Source organism: Thunnus thynnus, chromosome 17 (genome assembly GCF_963924715.1).
Source record: "Thunnus thynnus chromosome 17, fThuThy2.1, whole genome shotgun sequence".
NCBI classification, from domain to species: domain Eukaryota; kingdom Metazoa; phylum Chordata; class Actinopteri; order Scombriformes; family Scombridae; genus Thunnus; species Thunnus thynnus.
Window position 1 is genome coordinate 4831677 of NC_089533.1, and position 16606 is coordinate 4848282.

Genomic DNA, 16606 nt, shown 5'->3' on the forward strand with positions numbered 1-16606 from the left:
AGTAGAAAGAGTCTTAAAAATCCTGTTTTTGTTTTTATAATACTTTTAATTTCAGAAAAAAGTGTTCATGAAGTGTTCCCTTGGGAGCACTTTATTTGTGTCAGCAGCTCAGCTTTATCTCTGGGGAACACCCCCAACTCCAGGAGTGACATCCAAATTATGAAATATGCGTCATGTAGCAGGTGGATGTGACTCCCCTCGTTGAGACCTGCTGATAGACGGAGCAGAGGAGAGAGACTGAGAGAGCGATGTAACTGACCTGTGCGCTGGTATTTGACGTGTTTTTTTTCTTCCCAAAAACAAATAATTTTTAAAATATTTGTATGAAACAAATATTCATAAAAAAACCCATTATTTGTGCTTTGCCAAATAACGTATTTGTATTCGGGCACACCTCTACTCTCTAGATTAATAAAGTAAATCAAGCAGTTTTTTTTTTTTTTTAGATTTTATTGCAATTAAGGCAACATACATCCACTACTACAAAATAAAAGAAATTCAAGCAATTAATGCTGATCATCCTTTTACTTCATATTTAAAGTCACTGTGTGTAAAATTTCAAAATATTTTTTTGGCTTCTGTTAAAAAATACACTTTGGCAGACAGAGATGAATCAGTTATCGTTAGGATAGTTTTATTTTTCTACAAACAAAACTTGATCACATAAGAAAGAATACACACTGTGGCTTTAAATGAAGAAATAAATACATATTTGGTTAAGAGTATGTTGCAAACTACAACAGTTCACTCTTCAGAAACACAGCAGACTTTATCTTCTACGTGGCAGCTGATGATTATTCTCCGCTGTCTTTTGTCTGGTAAACGAGGAGATGAGACAGATTATCTGTTAGAAGTTTCCCTCTTGTGAAAGTATTAATAAGATGCCTGTTTGTTACCTGAAGCTGGCTGACTCACCTTGCCCATGTCACGACTCTTGACTTTCATCTTATTGATCTGGGACTCGGCGATGTCAGCGCGCTCCTCAGCCTCCTCCAGCTCGTGCTGCACCTTCCTCAGCTTCGTCAAATGAGTGTTGGCTTGCTCTTCCTGTAGGTTACCAAGCAACTGATTAATAAAAAAACTCTTGAATAATATTTCAGAGTGAGAGTCCACAGAAAAAAAAGTCACTCACAGCTTCTTCGGCCTGCCTCTTGTACACTTTGACCTTCAGTTGGAGTTTGTCCGCCAGCTCCTGCAGTCTCATCATGTTTTTCTTGTCCTCATCAGACTGTTTTTTGATAAAAGAAAACAAATACTTATAAATGTCCACATTTATAAGTTATTGACTGAAATGTCAAGTCTTTGCATAAGAAAGAATGAAGTTTACCTGATAGGTGAGTTCCTTAATCCTGCGCTCAAGTTTGCGTACCCCTTTCACAGCATCTGAGCCGTGTCTTTGTTCTGCTTCGAGTTCATTTTCCAGCTCTCGCACCTGCAAAAGAGAAATTATAATCTTGGAAAACACAGAGTTGACAATATTTCTTTAACTGATTGTGAAGTTTAAACAAACTCTGCTCATCCTTGCTTGTGATTTTTCAGCAGTGATTGTAACATTTTACATGATTACACACTTTCAGGAGCTCCTCTTTCTGAAATAAATGTTTTTTTTTACCCTTGCTTCCAGTTTTTGGAGCTGCTTCTTTCCGCCCTTCATGGCCAGGTTCTCGGCCTCGTCGAGACGCTGCTGCAGGTCTTTCACCGTCATCTCCAGGTTCTTCTTCATCCTCTCCAGGTGAGCGCTGGTGTCCTGCTCTTTCTTCAGCTCTTCAGCCATCATGGCAGACTAGAAAATACACAAATGGTTATAAGATTGCTGCCTTTTTTCCCCAGATGAAAAAAATACAAATCCCACTTACACAGACTTACATCAGTGATTGCCTTCCTGGCTTTCTCTTCAGCATTCCTGGCGGCTTGGACACTTTCATCCATCTCACCCTGAACCTGAGACAGATCAGCCTCCATCTTTTTACGACTATTGAGCAGGCTGGTGTTCTGTAAGAAATGCAATACAGTATAATATTACAGCACTATAATGTATGTATGTGAGAAATTAGCTGGAGGCATTTCAAGAAGGCTGCACAGATGATTCACAGTTCGCGCCTTCATTCAGACAAACTGGACACTTGTACCTAACTGGTCACAGCACCACCTGCTTGATTGGTCTTTTGCTTTAGATTTTATTTATTTATTATTTATGTATTTATTGGGACCATATACAGTGTTAAACATAAATGATACCATTTGATGTACTGTACTGAGTTAGCTTATAGCTAATTTTCATCTGCAGTCCCTTAGGCAGGTCACAATTAATACATATAACAGTAAGTATCATGCATAATTTTACACCTAACAAGCTTTGACAGTTTGGAGATGCATATTTATGTAGTTGTGCTTAATGTTTTCAGTTTGTAGCAAGAGAGAGGCCGTCTATGAGGCTACTTTTACAATAAAAACTGATGATTTGAACCTGTGAGTGAAGCAGCTGCACTCTCTCGCTGGCGTCCAGCAGCTCCTGTTCTGCTAACTTGCGGCTCCTCTCAGTTTGTTCCACAGCGGCTCTGATTTCCTCCATTTCAGCCTGTATGAGGTTGCTTCTGCGCTCAGACATGCTGACCTGCTCCTTCATGTCATCGTTGTTTCTCAGGACGTCCTCCAGATGAATCTGAACCTCCTGAAATAGTAAAATAAAATCAGATCTTTATGTCACTAAAGCAAATTCAGGCGGTCTTTAGATGTTCTTCTCTTACGAGGCTCACCTTCAGCTGAACTTGTATGTTTCTCAGTTGTTTCTGAGCCTCGGCTGCCTGCCTGTTAGCGTGGCTCAGCTGAATCTCCATCTCGTTGAGGTCTCCCTCCATCTTCTTCTTGACTCTCAGGGCGTCGTTCCTGCTCCGGACCTCGGTGTCCAAATTGCTTTGCATGGCGTCGATGATTCGCTGGCTGTTTCTCTTCAGCTGTTCGATCTCTTCGTCCTTCTCGGCTATCTTCTTGTCCACCTCAGACTTCACCTGGTTCAGCTCCAGCTGCACTCGCAGGATCTTGGACTCCTCGTGCTCCATGGAGGCCTGAGTACAGAGGCGGCATGCAGTCATAATGACCAGAGAAGGAAGAGTATGTGTAAATATGATTTGGATATGTTTTCTGCTCTTTACCTCCGCCTCTTCCAGAGCACTCTGGGCGTCCAGCTTCTCCTGTTCAGTCTGTTTCTTTGATTTCTCGAGCTCATGGATGGTTTTGCCCGTTTCACCCAACTGCTCAGTGAGATCCATTATTTCCTCTGGAACAAAAGGAGATGTGATACGTTTCTATCGTTTCCATTCATGTAAAAAACATTTCCTAACATTTCCTATCAGATGCAAACGTACGTTGGAGGTTTTTATTTTCCCGTTTGAGCGTCTCCACTTGTTCCAGACATTCTTCGAAGGCGTTCTTCATCTTGAAGTTCTCAGTGCCCAAAGAACGCACCTCTTTTAGAGCAGACTCCAGTTCTGCCTGACCTTCCTCGTATTTCTGCTTCCACTCAGCCAAAACCTAAAGGCAGACATTTTACAGTTGAATATTTAAGCCAAAGATGTGACTTGCTCAGGATTATTTCAGAGAGAAGTCGGGTCAAACTTTGTTAATTTATTCTACAACAGAGATAAACAGCCAGTCATCAGTAGACTATTTGGTGTTGAGCAAATTAACTGTAATAAATGATCATGAACATACAAAATCTGTGGCCCCTACTTTGTTCTTGGGTACCTGTTATACTCTGAAAAAGCAATTCGATGCGTGATAACCTGAACTTTTTAGTTCTGTCATGGTTTTTCAAGCAATGTTGCACCAGGGAAGAGCAGCAGTAATGCTTTTATTCCCTGTTATGATAAAGAACTTAGTGGTTTTGGTGGCTTCGTGTAAAATTGTAAAATTAAAATTAATTGTAAATTAATTCACAAAATATTCACCTTGCAGGTTGCTGCTGGGACTGTCATGTGAAACCAGCCAATTATTCCTCATCTTTGAAGTCTTTTTTTCCTTCTGATAACTCATAAATGTCACCTTTGAGCAGCTTGCCCAAGTTTATTTTTGAGTTTGGAATGGGAAGATGTTTAGCCCTGGCGGCAGATGGGAAAAATAATACCCACTACGATGGCGGTCCTTATCATCAGTAAAGTACAAGTGTTTTCTTCTCTCCAGCCTCAGGGGGGCAGTAATGAGCCTAACACGGCCCGGCACACCAGAATGAGGCAAAGAAAACACCACATTTAAAACCAAAAGTATGATCCATGGATGTATAATAAGAGCTGGATAGGGCGCCGCCGCTCTGCCTTGCAGCCATTTTTCCCAGTGGCCACTCGTGGTATTGCAGGCTAGCAATTCCTATAGGACTGAATGGGCGGCATTTTTAGTCCGGTATCCAGCTCTTATAATACATCCATGGTATGATCACATTACTTTTTTGTTGTCCGAAATTTCCCTGCACTCAGCCCTGAAAAAGGATGTGATGTCACATTTGTGATGCAAGTAATAAGTAAATATTGATCATAAGAAAGAATAATGATATCTCCATTTCCAAACACAGTGCAGCAGTGTTTCTATTGGCTGACGGTGCACATCTGTCTGGTCAAAGTTGAACAAAAGTGAACACTTGAATTTGTCCGTCAGACGGGCTTCAATAGAAGTGAATGGGAAATATATTTGTTGAATGGAAACGTCATGTGACCACATCTTTACTTGGACGAGACATGCAAATGTGAGATTTAATGTATCTGAAGTGTATTCAAACAGTATGTTTAGGTTTTACAAGAGATCTGGTAAACTTCCCCACCGCTGATCAAGTGCAGCTCACAGCCACTTTCCTAAACTTTTCAATGGGAAGCATCTGTTCACAACTCACAAAAAAGTTTGTAAAAAGTTGGGCTGTGTTCCATGAGTCACCAACAACTTTCAGTAGAAATACTCTTGTATATCTGCCCCAGGTGTAAAGTACTTAAGTATGCTGAGATGCTGCACTTTACAGCACTCACTTGTTCAAATTATTAAATTATATGAAGTCTCAAGAGTAAAACCTTGTCAAAATTTCTCTGCTTCTTGTCCAAGGCGGCAGCAGCAGAATTGGACCGCTCGACGTCCATCATTAAGTCCTCCACCTCTCCCTGCAGCCGCTGCTTCGTCTTCTCAAGAGAAGAACATTTGGAGTTAATGGCCTCCACAGCTTCTTCTGCGTCCTGCAGACGTAACGCCAGCTTCTTCCTGTAGGAGAACACATACTGTGACATCACATGGGAGCCCGTTTCGTGTTGAACTGACTGTGGAGTTTGTTCTTACTTCGCCTCCTCGAGCTCCTCGGTGCGCTGGATGGCGTCGGTCTCGTATTTGGTTCTCCACTGAGCCACCTCGCTGTTTGCCTTGGACAGGCAGCGGTGCAGCTCAGCTTTGGCCTCCTGTTCCTCCTCGTACTGCTCTCTTAGCAGCTCACAGTCATGTCGAGATGACTGCAAACCGTGAGCCAGAGCATTTTTTGCCTTCAAAGAAACGACAGAAACAGCACAAACACTTAGCTACGTCTTTAAACTTTAAAACTTTGTGCTCGTCTCTTTAGTCAGACCCTTACCTTCACCTCCTCCTCATGAAGTCTTTTCAGTTCCTCAATCTGCTGAATATAAGCTTGTTTCCCCCGAGTTAGCTGTGACATTAAGGAGTCTTTTTCCTCAAGCTGGCGAGACATTTCAGCTGGATGATGAATGTAATAAAAACGATTAGAGCCAACTTGTCTGTCTGTATGTGACTACTAGCTCGATTGCTCAGAAATGCTAAAATATTTCTCACCATTTTCCGTCTGCAGCCGAGCTTTCTGGCTTGAAAGGTCATTTATGAGTCTGTGATGCTCTTCCTCTTTGGTTTTTACCTCGTTTAGTTGATCTTCAAGTGAACGGCACATTTTCTCCAAATTAACCTTTAAATTTGAGAAAGAAAATATTTATTGCATCTCATCTATTGCAGCACACGTCTTACAGGACGTGGAGCTGAACATCAAACATTTTACAACTAACCTTTGCTTTGGCCATAGTCTCCATGTTGCTTGATAAGTCGTCCATCTCCAGCCTCAACTCGTTCTTCTCCTTCTCCAGTTTCTGTCTGACTCTCTGGATGTTATCGAGCTGTTCTCCCAGTTCAGCCACGCTGTCTGCATGTTTCTTGCGCAGAGCAGCGGAGGTGGCGTCCTGCTGCAGCGAACACTCCTCCAGCTCTCTGCGCAGTTTGAGGAACTCAGCTTCCCGCTTTTTGCTCATCTCGACCTGAGCGGCGGTGGCTCCTCCGGCCTCCTCCAGCCTCTCGGTGATCTCCTCCAGCTCCCTCGAGAGATCAGACCTCTGCTTCTCTACTTTGGCTCGGGTTGAGCGCTCAGCTTCGATTTCCTCCTCGGACTCCTCAATTCTGGCCTGCAGACAAGAGATTGCAATGATGTGATCTTCAAGTCATCTAGTTTTGTAATATCACCTCAAACCCAAGCCAGAGATTGAATTCTTCACCTGCAGCTCTTTTATTTTCTTCTGTAGCTGTGCTCCGAGCGCCTGTTCATCCTCTATCTTCGTCTGTAGCTGCGACAGCTCAAAGTCTTTCCTGTAAAATTAAGGGAGGTGAAGCCTTATGTTTATTTGAATCAAACTGAGAAAAGGCTGTTTTTAATTAACTTTATCTGTATGTCATAATGAACCTGTGCGACATAATAAGCTAAACATTATCAATAGAAAGTTGTACTTAACTAGGCAGTGTTTAAAGGCTCTTAGCCTAGTATCTAGTAGTAGTATCTAAACAATGGTATATATATATATATATATATATATATATATATATATATATATATATATATATATATATATATATATAGTGTGTCTTCCTCAAGCTCGGGTCCTCTACCAGAGGCCTGGGAGTTTTAGGGTTCTGCGCAGTATCTTAGCTGTTCCTAGGACTGCGCTCTTCTGGACAGAGACCTCGGATGTTATACCTGGAATCTGCTGGAGCCACTCTCCCAGTTTGTGGGTCACAGCCCCCAGTGCTCCAATTACCACTGGCACCACGGTTGCCTTAACTCCCCACATCTTTTCTAACTCCTCTTTCAGCCCTTGGTATTTTTCAATCTTCTCGTGTTCCTTCTTCTTGATGTTCCTGTCGCTTGGGATTGCTACGTCTATCACTACTGCCTTGTTTGTCTAACACTATATTTAACTTAATTTTAAAACTATTACCTTTTTGAGGAAACTTACTTTTTGAGCTTTTCATCCAGCTGCTGCTTCTCATTTTCCAGATCCATTATGGATTCTTGAGCAAGTTTCAGATCCCCCTCCAGCTTTCTCTTGGCTCTCTCCAGTTCCATACGGATCTTCTTCTCTTGTTCCAGCGAACCTTCCAGCTAAAAATCATAAGCGCTGTCATCACATGCATCTTAACAATAGCACATAAAAACTATACCTATACCTTTAGCTATATGTGCAGTGACTCACCTCATCTACCTGCTGGTCTAATTTGGTTTTGGCTTTGGTCAGAGCATTGATTTTATCCTCTTCTGACTGCAGGTCATCCAGTGTTTGCTGATGGGCTTCCTGCAGGGCTTTCTTCTCTTTGGACAGTTTGGTGATGTTCTCATCTTGGCTCATGACTTCTTCAATCAGGTTTTTCACCTTCAATCACCAGTAAGAACTGTGTTGACAAATCTCCTTAAACGTAATCATACAGAAATGGTAAGCAGCATAAAACACTTGATATTACCTTGTTTTCTACAGCGTGTTTCTCCTTCTCCACTTTGGTTAAGGTGAGCTCTAAGTCATCGATGTCCCTCTTCAGCTCAGAGCACTCGTCCTCAAGTTTTCGCTTCTTGGCAGTCAGCTCAGCGTTCACCTCCTCCTCATCTTCCAGTCTCTCTGTCACCTCCTTCAGCTTGGCTTCCAGTTGGATCTTGCTTTTGATGAGTCCTTCACATCTCTCCTCTGCATCCAGCAGGTTATCTGACTCCTGATATCAAGTTTGTGCACCAATATTACAGTTAAACATCCAAAAATACAAACTCTTATTAACCCATAAATGCTTTGGTTTAACTTACTGCCTGGACTTGGAGGAGGAGATCATTCTTCTCTTGTACAATAGAGACCATTTTCTCTTCAATGTCCCTCCGCCGGTTTTCTGATTTGGCCAGGTCTTCTTTGAGCTTTGTGAAATCCACCTTCATTTGGGCCATTTCCTTCTCAGCCTCAGCACTCTTCAGGAGAGGTTTGAGCTTAAAGTAGAGCTTCATCCATGGCCAGTGTTTGACATTCATGAAGGAACGGAAGTTATACTGGATAGTGTAGATCGCCTCCCTGTCAATGTAAAAGCAGGGTAAGTTTATTCTGCAAGTTTCAGGTTGGATGGTACTATTTTTCTTTTCTTCCAGGAAACATGCAACCAACATATCTGTCTTCATTTTTGTCAAAGCTACATTATTGCTGCATCATGGTCATACCCACCATTGAGAACACTGAGGTCATGTCCTTGGTAATATTTCTGGAAATTTGAGATATATAGAGAGCTAGTAAGTGAACCTTGAGTTCAGATCATTTTATCAAACTAGGGAGATGAGATTAATGGAAACAGTTAAATTAATAAATATAATATTACATTTGTGATTTTACTTAAATATATTCAGAGAATGTTACAGAGTTTGGTTGGGAGCTTGTCAAAAATGTCTTTGGTGGGTGGGTTTCTGCTGGTGGTATTTGGACCTCAGTATTTCTTGGCTAAAAAGCAGGTCTAGTTGCCTTTGACATATTATTATCGACTATATTATATCAACTTTATAGCAGTAAGAATGATTACTTTCTGGCCATCATCTTCTGGTACTCCAGCCGGACGAGGTATCCGCGACACAGCGCCTGAGTAGACATCACGACCTGCGCTAACCGCTCATCTCTCATTTCCTCCAAAGTGCCCAGCAGACCTGCTTTAAAAAACACCTGAAATCACAGGTAAAGTATTTGTCTTTTGTGCACATTCACTCTTAATATCTCCAGTACAACTACCATCTCAACCAGTGCGCTCAAACAAATGAAAACCTTAGTGTGTCCAAACTTGTACTGTGTGTGATCCACATCAATGGAGCCCAACAGTTTCTCTGCAGCTTTCTTGTTATCCATAAACTGTCCCTCTGGAACAGCGCTGGCATTAAGAATCCTGTATCTGTAAAAGGAATTAACAGATCTGAACATGAGATCAAAAACGATGAAATATTTACATGTAAAGCTTTATTTACCTCTGCTTGAAGTCCCCGTACAGAAGTCTGCTTGGAAATCCTTTCCTACAGATCCGGATGCCCTCCAGCACACCGTTGCAGCGTAGCTGATGGATCACCAGGTGGTTTTCCATGACACCTGTGATGAAGGCAAGAATTTGTTTTTATCCAGGTCATTTTATATGGTATAAACCTCATAATGTATTATCAATATAATATAATCACGGTGTACAATATATGAGAGGATTATCAAAAGTGACCTGGTGTTTTTGTCTCATTTGGTATCAGGCACCGCACAAAGTGAGGATGAGTGGTTCTCAGATTGGTCATGAGCTTCCCCAGATTCTCCTGTAAGAAAATGTACATGTGAACATGTCTGTCGAGCGTTTTCTAGTTTTGTTTGTTGTTTCTTTTTTTTGCTTGTCAGAAATGCAATGAGCAAAACAAAAAAGAGGTTTTAACTCCATTCAGTTTGTGAGGAAGAGATTATGTTTCTAGTTCCAGTGTGGTGATTTTAATAAAGATGAACAATATTCAAATGTTTTACATTTTGTGATGTCAGAAAAAAAGTCTCTTTATGTCTTTACCCTGAACAGAGCTGACACTGTTTGGAAAGACGCTCCCTTCTTCTTGGATCCTTTCTTGGTTCCTCCTGCAGCTGGATCTGCATTGATGATGATTTTTTTTTCCCTCATTAGCATCACCACTCTGTTTTTTTCTGCTTTCCACAATTATGCAGTACAAATGACAGTAAAAACTAACAATAATTGGGTGATAAGTAAGGATGCTGCTGGCGAGAAATGAGGACTGCTAATAAAAGATTATGAAATGTAAAGTTACCATCTGTTCCAGAGAAGCTTGCATAAAACATTGCCAGTATTTTGACTGAAGACTTCTGGTACAGCTGGACCACAGAGTCATTCAGCGGGTCTTTGTTCTTCTCCAGCCAGCCGGTGATGTTGTAGTCCACGGTGCCGGCGTAGTGCACCAAGGTGAAGTGAGCCTCAGGCTTGCCTTTCACTATTTTGGGCTTCAAGAAGCAGCTGTTCTTGCCAAGATGTTGGTCATACAGTTTGTTCTTGAAAGAGGTGTCTGTTGATTTTGGGAACATGCACTCTTCCTCGAGGATGGAGAAGATCCCCATTGGCTAGGGAACAAACCGCTTTTAATTAATTAATTAATAACATTACAGTTGCAACAATTAAAGAATGGCTGATGATTTTCTATATTGTTCTTATTGTCAACAAATCTCATGCGCAGAACCAAACCAACAATGGATTGATCAACTTACAAGTATCGTGTGTGTATCCAAGCCGTTTCTAAAAAAACAAACATACCCAAACTCTTCATAATGAAGGAACATGTCAACCAGGGCAACAGTGTGGCATGTTTTAAATAGTTTTTGGACAACAACTGAGGTCTACAGAACAGAGGAATAAGATATACGCACATGACATTTTTTGACAATAAGAAAAATATAGAAAATTGCCAGCCTTATCTTTTAACTTCCTTTTAGGCTAATAGTTTAAATTACACAGTACCTTCTCAATGAGCTCAATGCAGGCTGCCAGGTCCATACCAAAGTCAATGAACTCCCACTCAATCCCTTCCTTTTTGTATTCTTCTTGCTCCAGTACAAACATGTGGTGGTTGAAAAACTGTTGCAGCTTCTCGTTGGTGAAATTAATGCAGAGTTGCTCCATGCTGTTATACTGAAGATAAACAGTAAATACTGAAAAAATACTTTTTCAAATAAGTATTCAATGAGCCAGTGGAAAAAAACACCAACATACAGAATTTAAAACACTTACATCAAAGATTTCAAAACCAGCAATATCTAGAACTCCGATGAAGTGTTGTCTGGGTTGTTTTGTGTCCAGCTGCTGGTTAATTCGTATGACCATCCACAGAAACATCTTCTCATAGACTGACTTTGCAAGTGCACCGATGGAGTTGTACACCTAGAAAGAGGTAAAGTTCAGGACAGACCAGTTTCTTCATCTATATACAGTGCAGTCAGAAAGTCTTTGTTGGCTCTTTACTCTGGAGCATTAATATGAAGGATCAAACAGACAGCGGAACAGTAGGAACTGAAGCCCTTTTTCTTCACAGTCCCTTAATTTTAGGGGACAGACTGCTTTGACAAGTTAAAGCTACAGTGTGGGACTTTTGTCTTGCCCTTTTGGCAGCGAGAGTTATTACAAAAACACTTTCAACAAGCTTACGTCATTGGCTCCGCTGTAGCCTTCTCCATTGCTACTGTTGCGGCTGTAAAACAGTGGATAAATTTGTTTTGAGCCTCACACAACCACCATGAAATGACTCGTTTCACAATCAGAATTTGATCCGTTCAGTCTGATAACATTTGGAAAGTCTAGAAGAGCCACATGATTAAATTATTTTATTCCCATTCAAGTTAGCAGAGAGCTAACCGGAAGTTAGCCAGCTCAGCTAGTCTGTAGTGCGCATGCTCTGCCCATAGAGCATGCACAGTAAGCATTCATCTGGCCATTGCAATATAAATGAGCAGGAGAAATCAGTATTGACAAGATTTTTTTGAAGTAGTCTTACCTGCTGCACACTTTGTCCTTTGGTAACGTACTCATTCCCAACCTTTACTCTGGGATAACAAAGGTTTTTCAGCAGATCAGCAGAGTTCAGGCCCATCAGATATGCTGCTTTATCAGCTTCTGTACAGAAAGAAAAATAAAGTTTTATATTTATACCTGTTTTCTTTACATTCATGACAGCATAAAGTTTAATGGAGGTCCTTACCTTCAGTGCCATCGGGCTCTGCCTGCTCCTCCCGCTGTTTCTGCTTGAACTTCATGTTCCCATAATGCATCACAGCACCAGTCAGCTTGTAGATGGACATTTTCTCATCAGCAGTGAAACCCAGAATATCAAAGGCCTCCTGTGTCATAAAAGTCAGATTTAAATCTGCATTAATAGATATTTTGGCCACTTAAGGGCAGTGGAAACAAGTTTGATATATTTAATTTGTTAGCAAACAGTTGCTTATTTCCACATCCAGCAGTTACGGAGCAACATTATCATTCATTTGGGGTCGTGTTTCTGTCAACCTGGTGAATTTAAGTCCAATATTCACTCTCTTTTAGCTCTGTTTATTGCTCTCTACCAACTCCTGAGGGAAATATCTGGCTCTTTAGCTGATAAATGCTCCACTATGTTCACCAGCTAGTCTACAGCTAACTGTGTCTGTTGCTGTTTGGTGCTGAGCAGGTAGTGTATAGTGGCTTTTTAGAGCTTTTTCTCTGAAAACAGCTGCCTGCTGCAGCTGGAAATGATGCTATGAGAGCGCTGAGAGTGAACCAAAATGGTAAAGTTGTAGCTGGACAGCTAAACAATGAGCTGAAACTTGCTATAAAGCTCCGTAAAGTCGAGGGGAGCTGCAGAGTCACTGATAATTCTCTGCAGGTTCATACGAGTGGTGTTCCACATTACATGTCATACATATATATTGATTATAGCTACTTTAAAGCAACTGGAATGACCACATGAGTTCACTCACATCTGTAGCCATTAACTCCTCAGCGTCGTTTATGCTTTTGACACTGATTTCCCCTTGACTGATGAAGGCAAAGTCGTAGGGGTTGGTGGTGATGAGAAGCAGATCTGAAGTGAGAGAAATCAAGTTAAAGTTCTGTGTGCATTAAAAGAGAAAGAGAATAATGAAATTATGAAAAAGTGATTTATCAGATTACCAATAAGTTCAGGCTTCTTGTTGCAGGTAAGTTGATAAAAAATATGATAACTCCTCTCAGCTGCCAGCTGAAATGACACTCTTGATTTCTCCAGCAGATCTTTGTGTAAGAAAAGCAAACATTATATGTCTGTTGGGGCAATATATAATCTGTCTCAGTTAATATACAATAAAACATTTGTATTAACTTACATGTTTCAATATCTGCAGATGACAGTTTACCAGTCGTGCCAAAGTGTATTCGAATAAATTTACCCTATTCAACAAAAAAGTGACATCTTTACTCTCTGTGTTGAACAAATTCCTGGAACATCAAATCAAACCGAAGTCTTTCAAGCTCACTCACAAAGCGGGAAGAGTTGTCATTCCTCACAGTCTTGGCATTCCCAAAAGCTTCCAGCAGCGGGTTGGCCTGGATGATTTGATCCTCCAGAGTCCCCTGATGAAGAGCAAACTTGTAAATCTGACACCCACTCCTCTCCAGAATAAACAAGAGGCTGCCTGTCAAAAACCTGCATCAGCCTAACCTTCATTTTACTGTTCATCTCCTTCTTCTTGTCTGCAGACACTGCGATTGTCGCAAAGTATTGAATGACACGTTTCGTGTTGACAGTCTTTCCTGCACCTGATTCTCCTCTAAGCAAGAGAAAAAAAAGACATATTTCAACTTTTGGTTGTTTTATCTGTCAGAACTTCTTCCACAGATGTACAAAATCTGTGCTGCTTACGTGATAAGTATAGACTGATTTTCACGATCTGGAGGACAAAAGAAAAGAGAGTAACATGAGAGAGGTGGAAGGTAAATTATGATCATTCAGTTGAAGTGATTTTGGCCTGCTGCTGTACCGGTGAGCATGAACTGGTAGGCGTTATCAGACAGGGCGAAGATGTGAGGAGGAACCTCCATCCTCTTCTTCCCTCTGAAGGCCTGGACCACCTCTGGGTTGTAGACTGGTAGCCATTTGTAAGGGTTCACAGTGACACAGAAGAGTCCAGAGTAGGTCTGCATGGAAAACACAGTCACATGCGTTTTTAAATCACAGGATGAGGGGAAATTTTAGTGGCAAGCAAAGATTTTTGTTTTACAAAACATTACATAATAATGGATCAGCATCATTGACATGTTGTGTCATCCTTTAACTGAATGCTCTGTCAGACTTTTAAAAGGAAGCTTTTTACATTCATTATCAGGAGAGGAGACAGAAGTGAGGAAGAACTGCAGGATGTAATGGTGTTGAAAGAAAAACAAGGAGAAAGTAAAGACGCAACTGATTTAAGATCGAAAGAAAAAGTTGAAGGAGGAAAGAGAAACACATAGAGGCAGCCCAGTAGGGATGTGCAGTGAGCCCAGTATTTGTATTTGTATCTGTATTTGTATCGAATAAAAGTGGAAAGAGGCTTAAAAATCCTGCTTTTATATTTATTACGCTTGTAATTTTAGAAAATTAAAGTGTTACAATAAGTGTTCATGAATAAACTACCTTACGAAGGAGGTCCCCACACCAGGTCTCGAACTGGAGTCTCCCAGACCATAGACGACTGCACTGACTACTGAGCTAAAACTTTACTCATCGACTCATTGCAGACCTTTGAGTATTTATACACCCATAACACAGAGACAGCACACCGTGTAATGTGTAGTACAACTTCAAAGGTGATTCTTGCTTTGCACTTCTCATTTATTGCCTATTTTTTACAACCCAACTTTGTGGAAAGGAGAAGGGGAACAACAGGTTATGGAGAGTCTCTTGGGACTCACCCCTGATATATGTAACAGTGGAGCAGAGGAGAGAGACGGAGGTAATGATGTGACCTACCTACAAACTGGTATTTGACATGTTTTTTTTTCTTCCCCAAAACAAATAATTTTAAAAATATTTGTATGAAACAAATATTCGTATAAAACCCACTATTTGTGCTTTGCCAAATAATGTATTTGTATTTGGGCACACTCCTACAGCCCAGGCGTCAGGTGATGGAGATGAACATGAACAAATTCAAAGCAGGAGGTAAAACTGGTCAAATATGACTTACACCTGTATCTAGATGAATTACCGTTCTGGTAAATATCTTTAAAAGCACAATCTGTTTGCAAAATGTCCAAAATGCAGATCCAAATGTACACTAAAGAGCATCCCCACCAACAAAAGTCAAAGCACAAGATTGAAACCTGCTATAAAAGGATTTACAGATCTTTGAATACAGGCGCTAACACACAACAAGTCGATTAACGTGATGTTTTCTTAAGCTATGAAAATGTCGTTGACCTCAGTAACTTTACCTTAACGAAATAGGTGAGACACTAGCCAAGACGTCACAAAGAACATGTCAACCATCTGTACAATTACAGCAGGGCCGGCAGTAAAGGCACCTGCTGATTAGATCTCTGGAGCTGAGAGAGGAAACCCTTTTCAAAATGTAAAAATTATAGTCAGGTTGGGTCCCAGAAAAATCTCCCTTATTTTCAAAGCCTAATGTTGAAAGGTATGCTTGAGATGCCAGTGATACATTTTCAGTACAAACAATGTATATGTTCATATTACAAAGATTTGTAATAAGTATCAAACCTGATTTGGGAATTGAGTTTGTGACTTTCATTTATGTTTTTCTACAGTTGATGGTCAACTGAGTGGATTTATTGTGTTTTTCTAGCTTTGATGAGGCAACAGGAACATCAATTTTGGCAAGATTGACCTCTTAAAGCACTTAAAAAGATCTCATTAAACCCATTTCATTGTGATTTCATTATGGAACTTCAATGGAAAAAAGTGGAATTATCGCAAAACACAACCAGGTTTTTGTCCACATATTTAAAAGAATGCCAAATATTAAGTTCTGGCTTACACATTAAATGAATCCATACTGTGTTTATCTGACTGGCATCATATTCTGTGATAGACTTACATAGATCATCCATGCTGCGTAGCGCTCCTTGAGGTTGAACAGCACCGCAGGCTCATGTAGGTGCGTCATCATCACCATGTCCTCGATCTTATCGAACTTGGGGGGGTTCATGGGAAACACTTGGTCCTCTTTGACAGTTAAAGTCTAGGAAAAGAGGAACAGAAATGTGTGTTATTAAAACATTGGCAGAAAATAAACAGAAGGTTGAGACAAATGAGGATATTCAAAGGCCAAAAGGACACTTAAATGGTCTTTACGAACTTTAAAAACATAATAAGAACTCTTTTGGTGACCGCAGCAGTGTTTAGAGCTTCAGGCGACACTAAATGTCTCTATTGAGAGCCAGACTAATAAAATTTTGCAGGTTCTTTATTGCAGGTTTTACAGACAGACACCCTGAAGCTGTGTAAAATCCTTCCATATCACACTGGAATAACATCATGGTCAGACATCCGATATTAAAGAAAAGCCATATTCACCGGCTGTGTTCAGTGTCTAATAAAAGCTATGAATCAGAGTCCACCCACTCTGTCATCCACGGTCTTGACAGTGACTTTGTCATCTGCCTTGTCCTGGATCTCAGCCTTGACGTACAGCTCTTTCTCATCGCTGACAAAGCACGCCGTCTTGCTGTCAAACGGCCGAGACTGAGCCTCCATCCTCTCCTTCTCAGACTTGCGGAGGTACTGAGCAGCCGCCCCGAAGATCGCCATTTCCCCGTCTGTGCTCAT

At 40.9% G+C, this 16606-nt stretch overlaps 1 protein-coding gene across 1 annotated transcript; it reads right to left on the bottom strand.

The window, feature by feature from the left end:
• Nucleotides 1–447: 447 nt before the first annotated feature.
• LOC137167986 (myosin heavy chain, fast skeletal muscle-like) lies at nt 448–16606 on the bottom strand. The gene is made up of 39 exons (XM_067570376.1): nt 16403–16606; nt 15876–16019; nt 13818–13974; nt 13700–13727; nt 13499–13607; nt 13318–13410; nt 13164–13227; nt 12973–13071; nt 12780–12883; nt 12023–12161; nt 11819–11937; nt 11059–11208; nt 10789–10959; nt 10088–10394; nt 9835–9911; nt 9508–9595; nt 9269–9386; nt 9072–9195; nt 8836–8972; nt 8084–8339; nt 7753–7995; nt 7488–7664; nt 7251–7396; nt 6516–6606; nt 6036–6425; nt 5812–5938; nt 5597–5715; nt 5311–5507; nt 5052–5235; nt 3366–3531; nt 3153–3277; nt 2757–3065; nt 2468–2671; nt 1867–1992; nt 1613–1783; nt 1328–1432; nt 1133–1228; nt 916–1047; nt 448–815 (listed from the first exon to the last, which is right to left on the bottom strand). Exons 1-39 carry the CDS (start codon nt 16604–16606, stop codon nt 795–797), a joined length of 5817 nt encoding a protein of 1938 aa, XP_067426477.1. The 3' UTR covers nt 448–794.